Below are 10,000 nucleotides of genomic sequence, written 5' to 3' on the forward strand. Positions count from 1 at the left end.
TGATCATTTCAACAACATAGAAAGAAAAAGAAAAACAATTCACTGAGTCCCCAAAGAATAACTGCAATATGATCTACATTGTATTTCCCTATTTCCCAGCTTCATAAAACATGCATTTTTCTTGAGACCGCTATCAGAACACTCTAAGTTATGAGTCAGTCACAACTTGTTGGTATGCATGGAATTCTTGAGAGTGTGTGTGCAAATCCTGATTCCAAAACCAATTATTCAAATAACCGCCCAGTAACCAGCACCACGGCCGTGTCAAGAATGAATAGGAGAATCCGCATCTGGTTTCACATGACACTGCTCCCAAGGTCGTGGAGCTGGGAGGCAACAAGGCCGTCTCATTATTAGACCCTGTATACAGCAGAAGGATAGAGAGAAAAAAAATCACTTCTCTCTACTGGTAGAAGTGTTCAAGAAGGGGTAAAATTGTATTCACTCAAATGACTGGGCAGTCATGTGTAGGTAGGTAGGCTGAATCAGCTTCCTCTGCTGGGGACCTATAAATAAAACTGTGGAAGACTGCAATCTGCTCTGAATCTAGGCTACCTGTTCTATGGATGCATATGCTGCTTACCTCAGACACCAGGTCTTAGATGCACATTGCTTGCATAACTACTGACGGACTGTTATCTTCTGTCCCTCACAATGTTACAAAGTAAAAGTAAAACTAGGCTCCAGAATTTATATTACCCATTCTCAGTACTCGGTACTCTCCATACATGGCACATTTACACTAGTTATTCTTGGATTAATGCATCTTTTCTGATAATAGATTCTCTTTCTCAATTCTCAATCACAGTAGAGTTAAGCACTGATGGAGAACTACAAGACACATTAAAGTTGGGGACGTGGCCAATTTAGACCTTCTGGGCCACTATCCTAATGTGACATAATCCTCCATATGCAATGGAACCTCAGTATGAAGTTCTACATTACTGCTTCTCTAATGTGCCTTCATTATGTGGGGCTTATTGAAGTAAAGGACATGACCCTAATCACACGTTATGATGGCAAGGGTGGAGCACAGAATGGATTCTAAGTCGATAATACCCAAAGCTGCGGCAAGACGGTAGGCGTGATATCTGTTGCCAAACTGATGTGCTTACCGTAATTGATTGTATTTAACCATCTTTACTCAATCTAATTCATCCAGCTTCTCTACAAAGAGAATTTGCAGTGGCCCTTAGCAAACTACATAAATGAGTATCTAAATTGTGAGCAAGAGAATTGGATCTCTTCTTCTACCTGACTGAGCAAGTGTTTTCCAAATCAATTGAACAGGCCGGGTAGCCTAGAAATCTACACTCACCCTAGCAGCAGCAAATGTAATTTGCAGCCAGGGTCGTCTAGCAACTCCCCGTTGGTTTGCGAGCTGGAAAAACCAAACTCTGGTCAGGCCAATCACATCGTGTATAGAGTTGGTGGGCAGGCTTAACATAATGACTACAGAGTTGCAACAGTTCCGCGTGAATTCCATGCTACTTGAAAACAAAGAAGATGGCTGCTGCTGCTGGCGAACAGCGGTCTTTCCAATTGGCTTTGGCCGCGACTCTTAAAAACTTAAAGCTTTTCTTTGAGTAAAGAGCAAAGAACGACATTAAAGTCATAGCTGTAGCACTATATTGCGTGCAGGGAATTAGAAAGACAACCGTTTCTCCCCCCCCTCGGATTGAGCCCTGCCAATGGTGTATTCCCAGACCCAACATCTTCATGGTGGTCTGGCTTGCCAGGCTATATAGGCAGGGACACATTATAAAGCAACCATCGCACAGTCAATGTGTCCAATGTCATTCTGGTGTAAATACATTTGGTTCACATTCATATTTTATCCTCACTGCCACAGATCATTGGAACTGGACTAAATGATGTCAATCTAGAGCCGGTATACATTATGGAAAACACACACACACACAACACCTTAACACAACAGCGTCAAAGTAATTTTGATGGTAAACTAACTTACTAACTTGTAATTGGAAGAGTAATGTGCCTTCGCTGTCATACCTTACTCGTGTACTGAGAAGTCAGTCCATCTACATGGCTCTTTGGAGATTATCTTTACCAGTTCCTGTCCCTCGGTTTGTAAACAAATCCACATTTACATGGTCCAGGGCGAAAGGTGGAAGCGGTGGGTTGTATTTGCAACATTGTGCAAAATACAAATAGTCCTAGACTGTAGGGGAGCACAGATGCCTTTAACGACATCATCCTTTGCCACAGTTGATGCACTTATGTCAAATTATTTACTGTACATTAAATAGTGTACCTTTAGTGGTAGAGTATTACATTGGATACTTTTTAACAAGCTAACAGAGATCTAACAATGATTCATGTCCTTTCTGATGTAATCATGAATTTCAAAGTTCAGCATGCATCCAATAGGGAATCACTACAGCATCAGGAACAAATGTCCTCAGGCGGGTCCATTGATCTCGATTAAATAGAGACATGTCAACCACATGTGTGTGTGTGTGTGTGTGTGTGTGTGAGAGAGAGAGTTAGCCCAGTCCTCTCCACTGCACTGATTTAAACTCCTCTATCTGACTTTGTCTATTGAGCTGAAGCTTATTTCTGGGGGAAACAGTTTTAAGCTAGCCTTATCTATGTCCATCTGGAGACCCATTATGTGCAAGACAAACTGGAATCCAACCAAGGCTGAATGCTTGACCCTCAGCAAATATATTGATTTAAAGAGCAGAAAAATACCCATTCTCCAAATGACCACAAGACGTCCCCCATCAAGCCTTCATAATCAACCTATTATCCCGTAGCACCAGTCAGCTGTAGCCGTGAGCTGTTACAGAGTTATAACTGTTAAGTGATATTATAGACAGATTGCCTTGCTAGAATGATTGAAACTATGATAAATTAGACTTAAATAATTAATCAGGTCAGGCTGTATAATATTACTGCACTAAACCTTTTACTCAAGGAGACAATATGAAGCCAGAAACTCAATCTGCTGTATGTTCCATTCCTGTGCCAGGAAGTATAATTTGGCATCGGAACAGAAAGGGCATTTGTCCTGATTTGAATACCTACTTGTGATCAGCACACATGATGGGTAGGGTCAACAGTTTCTCAACTAAGAGTCTGATCGTCATAATTTAGTCATGGCAAGTTTCATACATCATTTGCATTAAAGGTTATGTTGTTCCCTTTAACAGAGAGGGGGGGGTGAAGCTCAACACAGATGGAACGAGATCTTGACCTATTTCTTCATCTGGATCTCCCGCCATGAGAAACCAAATCATCAGATGTCAGCAGCGGCCGATCCAACACACACACACACACACACACACACACACACACACACTCTCTCTCTCTCTCTCTCTGTCTGTCTGTCTGTGACACAAGTTGAAGTCTGCAGAAACTGATATATGATGTTTGCCGTTGCTGGAAATTGCACAACTGTGTCTCCTGCAGCCCTTGCTGTGTATTTGCTGGAGATCCGGCTGGCAACCCGAGACTGCGTGAGCAGAGATATTACCGCTGGGATGACACCAGACCACCTGCATGCCTCGCCTCAGCAGCAGCATTCATGTTTTTCTCTCCAGACACGACAAAGACATTTAAAAAGATGAGGTGGGGTGACAGAGGCTTCCCTAAGTAACACTAATAAGGTGTAGTCCGACAGTGGAGCACATACCAATGTCACATTGTCAACATCACTCAGAGCACTGGCACAATAATAAATTGCATTGTAAAACCATTCGCACTCAAAGCATTGGCTGAGTCAAAGTCCTTTCTCTGAAGCAGTGCTAGTAATCCTTGGCACACTCTGTGTTTTAAGAATGGATGGTGTATACCCTGTACATACCACACCCCCCATACACCCCCCCCCCCCCCACCCAGACACACAACATACCCCCTCTCCACACACACACACAGGTACACCCCCTCCCCACACACCCCATAGCCCCCCACACACACACACACACCATTTCATCATCCTCCTCCCACACACCCCATCACCCCCCATACACACACACCATTTCTTCACCCAGACACACAACATACCCCTCTCCCACACACACAGGTACACCCCCCTTCCCCACACACCCCATTACTCCCCCCACACACACACACATACACATGCACCAACCCCAAAACACACCATTTCATCATCCTCCTCCCACACATTACCCCCCATACACACAATATATACCTTTTTAATTACTACTTTAGTTTTAATGTATTCTTTAAAGTTGAGCTGGCTCTTGAGTACAATCATTTCACTACTTATAATTCCTTTAATGAGTAAATGACCATAAACTACTTAAACTTGAACTTGTAGTGTGGATAAAACAAAGTGGACTATCACTAGTAACAGAAACAGAACACACTGGACACAGTGGAAATCGTCAGCATGTGAAACAGATGGATGTGATGTTATGTGATGCTTACAGCGCTGAGAAAAAGTAATCTTCAACAGACAGTGCTTTGAATGTCTAGGGTTCTGCAATGATTATAAAATAATCCACATTATACGTAAAAAATATTTTAATATGCCTAAATATATCATATAATTTGGATTTGATATTAAGTTGCTTTGGTCAAACATAGAATAAAACATATGTCTATCTACCTTTGCATTGCATCATCATTACATTATTTTTGAGAAGGAAAACGACGTTGTCCATTGGCTAATATGTGTTGATAACACCAATAGCATTTACTGACCCTTTTAGCCCAAACCGAAGTAATTAAAATCCCGAAGTGCCATAAAACCTCCTTCCTGCTTGACTGGCTGAGGCTCAGGCTGAGTCAGAGAGTGACGGACTCGGGGGAGTTCAAATGCACTTGGCGTCTGTCTCTGCGTTCCTGATACCGCCACTCAGTCCATCAGCACCACGGACAGAGACACATCCATTCATAGTCCCCGCTGGAGGCTATAACGCAGCGGAATCCACCCATGTAACAGCGTTGCCTTGACTCGCATTAGTATACCACCACCGAGGGTGTTTTAGATGCATCATGCACGGGATAGCCTGCTAGTACTTTGACCGTATCGACAAATTCGAGGAGGCAGGGGGTGTATAAGGCATTGAGGTTGCTGAGGACACTCGTTGCCTTGAAGAGGTGGAAAAGGCTAGATTGCACTGCTTATTTGTTGCGGATTGTGTAAGCACCAGCACATCGTTGTTCCTGGCAAAAAAAAAAATAATTTTATGTACATCTCGCCTCGTTCCCGCTCAGTAAAATTAACATTCTGTAATGTAGGCTGATGTCTCAATCGCTCTACATATCTCATGCAGTGATTTGCACAGTCTTATCAGCGTTAAAAACGTTTTATTCGGAGCACCACTACGAAACCTATATATCACTGTACCACTACGAAAAATATATCACTCCGTTATGATATAACGTGATATGGAGTCTGTTGCCCTCTGATGCTACCTTAATTTGCAAATAAATTACTGAAGGAAATTAATTTCATTGTTCACCAAACAAGAAAAAGTAGCCAGCTACATATTCACTTCTTATGCAGCTTCTCATGCAAGCTCCTTCCTCTGACAATGTTTTTTCTCTCTCCCTCCTTCACTCCACTCCCCCCTCCCCGACCTCTTCCTCCTCCGTGCTGCCTCCCGTTCGCTCTCTCCGGTGCGCGCGCTCTCACTCTGAGCTGAGCGGCTACAGCACTAAATAAGTGAGAAGCTTCTCACAGCCACTTAAGCATCCGCCGCAACAGCAGCACCAGAAAGCACAGTCGCCCTGGCAATCAAGGAACCGGTGATCTGATCTCTTCAGCTTCTAGGACTGCTCTTCTCGAAGTCGCCTTTCAGCTCCCCTTCACGGACACCCCTCCTATCCCCTCCCTCCCCAAATACGTAGAGCACCGGCAGGGATGCCACATTTCTCCTGCGTAATCTGCCTTGGAATATATACAGGATGATGATTCGGTATCCATAGCCACGGTTTAACGCTGGCAGACTTTAACGATCTCTCTGAACGCTGTCTTGGCATACTGCTAATGCTGTTGTTTTTTGACTTTTTCATTTGGACTGACAGTGGATTGTAATGTATTCGCGAAGCTAATGAGGTAATTAAGGCATTGAGTTGGACAGAAATTAACAACGAGCCGTGGATAACGGAGTTTGATCTCAGGCGAGCATCGTTCGCTAGTCCATATTTTACGCATCCAAGAACTCCATCCTCCTGATTCCGCGGGAATTACGGCGTGGCAGGACCGGTCACGGGGGGATTTTTACTTTCAATACAGTCAAGAAGAGGAGTCACTCTGACCCCTTTCCAGCTACCCCTCCTGTGTTGTTTTTTTTTATCGCCCAACCGTGTTTGATGTATGTTTACCTGTGTGCGGGTGAGCTGACCGCCTCTGCCAGCCCAGATTTTTGCAATGCCAGGGCAGTGAGGAGGTGGATTTAATTTCGTCGTCTTGCACGGTAGCATGGCTCCGGTCCGGAGGGAAGGCAGATGGGAGATGATCTTTCTGTCGGGATGTGTACTTCTGTCCGTTTGGGGATTGCAACCGGCGCTGTCGAAAGTCTGCAACGACTACACGAGGCACGGACAGGACAACTCTTGGTACATGGTGGGCAAAGACAAGAAACTGCCTATCATGGTGCTGATGCCGATGAACGAGTCTGCGCTGATGAGCGGCATCAGTCAGGGCATCGAGCCCGCAGTCGAGCTGGCCATCAGGCACATACGCGAGTCCCGGCAGTACTCCTTCTCACTTGTCACCAAAATCTACGACACTGAGGTAAACTGGCTTTGCTCTGTCGCCAAGTGCAATGCGTCCTCACCACGCACCCAATTCCCTTACATACTTCCTTACCCCAGGTTACTATGTACTACTTTGAGTGTTGCTATTACATGGCTGAATCTGTTCAATGATCAGTGTTAGTAGTCGTGTAAAACTGGGCATCTCGTGAAGTAGCCTACGCGCTTGCAGCAGCCTCTGTTATGGGAAACGGGCTTCTGTCATGGTTGGTACAGTACATCTGCGCAGAGACACAGTGTGGTACTTGTTTTCTTCTCTACGCATCCCTCTCTCTCTTTTCTAGCACTGGCTTTCTGTAAAATAGGGTGCACTTCCTTAATGGGTTCACTGTGTTGTAGCCTGCAAACTGCAGGGAGAGGGCTTATGCACGTGCAACAAGCTCGTGACATAATCGAACCTATAGCATATCTACACTGCGTCTTGCATTTGAAGTCTTCGGTATCATGCGCTGTCAAGACAGCGTCTCGCTCAGAATGTCCCTTAGAAATAACAGCGTGTGAAAATGCAGTCTGCGTCACTATAGCATGTCATTACAAATTATAATGCGTGTCAATTCTCCCCACAGAATAAATCTCTGTGTTGCAAAAAAAGGATGACTTGAGAATTAGTGTTTGATACCAGCAAACACAAATGCCCTCCCAGAATGTGAGGGTAATGACATTACACATTATCAGCGAGGCACTAGACGACATTCACCTCTCAGCCTTACCTTAAAAAAGGCTATCAGATGGAGGTCAAAGAGATTGACTCCCTTGGCCCTCATTAAAAGATAAGTTATTTCAGTCACGATTCTAGTTGCATTTCATTCCAGAGTCGAGGCTTGTTTCCAATACACCTGAAGATGGCAGTCATTTGTTGTGCATTCGGTCTCGCCCGACCTCCATACTTTCAAGGATATTAGAATGAGAGTATGGTTTTACATTAAGCCTGTATACTGAGGGCTCTGTTTGCCACCTGCGGCCAATGTCTAGTATACAGAGTTCTTAGATTACAGCCGTCCCTGAAACATTTTTCGTCGCGGTTTTGCTCCGTAAAGCTTAAATTAGACTGCATCATTGATACACCTTGTGACTTCGTAGGACCTTATAGGTTTTTTTTTTCGTTTTGCCCCTTACAACAAGGACTCAGTATGTTTAAGATCAAAAACACTGCATCTGTTCTGTAGGCTATCAGTTGTAGTCTACCACTTATATTCTTGATTTTGAAAATATGTTCATTTTAGGGAAAATATGTATTTACAGTATATATATGTGATGCTTATTGAATTAAATGTACACGACGTATGCAGATACAAATAAATACACGACTTAATTACTCTTACTTTGCTTGTGTAGGCATATATGGGAAAGCGTTAAACGAAAGCCGTGTTGCCGGAGGTGTTATGTAATTACCTACGTAATGCCATGCGCAAATTACCTGATCAAATATGTGCGAGGATAAACTGACAGGCTACCCATCCTAACTGTAAAGAAGTTTCTCCGTTTCTTGTTTTTTTCTCACTTCCTGAGAGCATGTGGTTCACACATCTTGAATTTCCCCTTGGGATCACTAAAGTATCTATCTATCTATCTATCTATCTATCTATCTATCTATCTTTTTTCCAGCTGTGCATGTTGGTAGATGCACAGCTTTGTTACAGGTCACTTAGGTACACTCACCAAATGCCAGTAATCAGTAAATATTTCCTCAGTGAGGAGCATCCAGGTCTTCCACGGTTCCAATCAGTCGTTGCAGTCAGCACATTGCACAAGCATTCTCAGTCTTTCCCTCAAGCATTGATTATAATTTCCTTTCCAAATGCCCAGATGACCTTTGGAACAAAAGTCGAGGTCAAAAGCCTTGATTGTTGACTGCCCATATCAGCAGATTTGAAACACTACAGGGTGAACTCACTGTAAAAAACAACAAGAAAACCATTAGGCCAATGTACTGAGGTAAACTGGCTTTGCTCTGTCGCCAAGTTCAATGTGTCCTCACCACCCACCCAATTCCCTTACATACTTCCTTACCCCAGGTTACTATGTACTACTTTGAGTGTTGCTATTCCATGGCTGAATCTGTTCAATGATCAGTGTTAGTAGTAGTCGTAAAAACTGGGCATCTCGTGAAGTAGCCTGACGCTTGCAGCAGCCTCTGTTATGGGAAACGGGCTTCTGTCATGGTTGGTACAGTACATCTGCGCAGAGACACAGTGTGGTACTTGTTTTCTTCTCTACGCATCCCTCTCTCTCTTTTCTAGCACTGGCTTTCTGTAAAATAGGGTGCACTTCCTTAATGGGTTCACTGTGTTGTAGCCTGCAAACTGCAGGGAGAGGGCTTATGCACGTGCAACAAGCTCGTGACATAATCGAACCGTAAAAAACAACAAGAAAACCATTAGGGCAGTATATCAAAAGCCAAGGTTTACCATTTGTACAAGATCTCTGCCATTCGATTCAGATACCATGGTTCAGATGGCCCTGGCTTCACACCCTGATGCTGCCTTCATGGGGGAGAGAGGTGTCTTTTAGTCAATAAATACCAGGTTGGCTTCCGAGGACTCTTCTGACATTGATGTCGGCTTTGTGCACCGTGTTAACCACATCACACCGCCTTTCACCAGAGGACGTGCTGCTGTTCAAGTTTCTGTCACACAACCACACACACATACAACACACACACACACACACACACACACACACACACACACACACACACACACACACACACACACACACACACACACACACACACACCCTTGGCTTTCAGTATAAAGCTGAAATGCTTTAAAATGACTAATGAAAACTGTGCTAATCTTATCATTAGATGCCTTAGATTTGAAGGTTCCTTGCCAAGGACAGCCACTTATACACAGTTGGACTCCCGCCACACAGTTTTGTGCCACAGCAGTGTTGCCTTTTTGAATCTTATATTAAGTACAAATGATGTTAATGGGGTTTGCATTCATGTTATTTATAGAATAGCCTGTCAGCCTTGGCATACTGTAGCTGGTGCTTTCTTTATGTTAATATGAAACAATATTGTTCATTCTGTCTTCTGTCGGGGAGAGTAGTTTGTGCATTTCTGCAGTCGAGACTCATAATAGGGTGTCGCTTCTGCCTCAGCGGCTCTGTCTGGTGATCAGGTCTGTCAACACGGGGCTGGACCACCGTTTATTTTGGTCTTTCAGTCTCCTGTTTTTTTTTTCAGCCCGTTTGATGGGTCTTAGTGCTTGTGGATGCAAATTAGAAATACTATTTGCATACC

At 43.8% G+C, this 10,000-nt stretch overlaps 1 protein-coding gene across 1 annotated transcript in view; it reads left to right on the top strand.

The window, feature by feature from the left end:
- The first annotated feature begins 5,388 nt into the window (after window positions 1–5,388).
- Window positions 5,389–10,000, top strand: part of gabbr2 (gamma-aminobutyric acid (GABA) B receptor, 2) — a 214,396-nt gene continuing 209,784 nt past the window's right edge. The window contains exon 1 of the mRNA XM_048229821.1: window positions 5,389–6,733. Within this exon, the coding sequence (XP_048085778.1) occupies window positions 6,419–6,733 (315 nt within the window). The 5' untranslated portion in view covers window positions 5,389–6,418. The remainder of the gene's footprint in view (window positions 6,734–10,000) is intronic.

This window comes from Alosa alosa, chromosome 20, assembly GCF_017589495.1.
Source record: "Alosa alosa isolate M-15738 ecotype Scorff River chromosome 20, AALO_Geno_1.1, whole genome shotgun sequence".
Classification (NCBI taxonomy): domain Eukaryota; kingdom Metazoa; phylum Chordata; class Actinopteri; order Clupeiformes; family Clupeidae; genus Alosa; species Alosa alosa.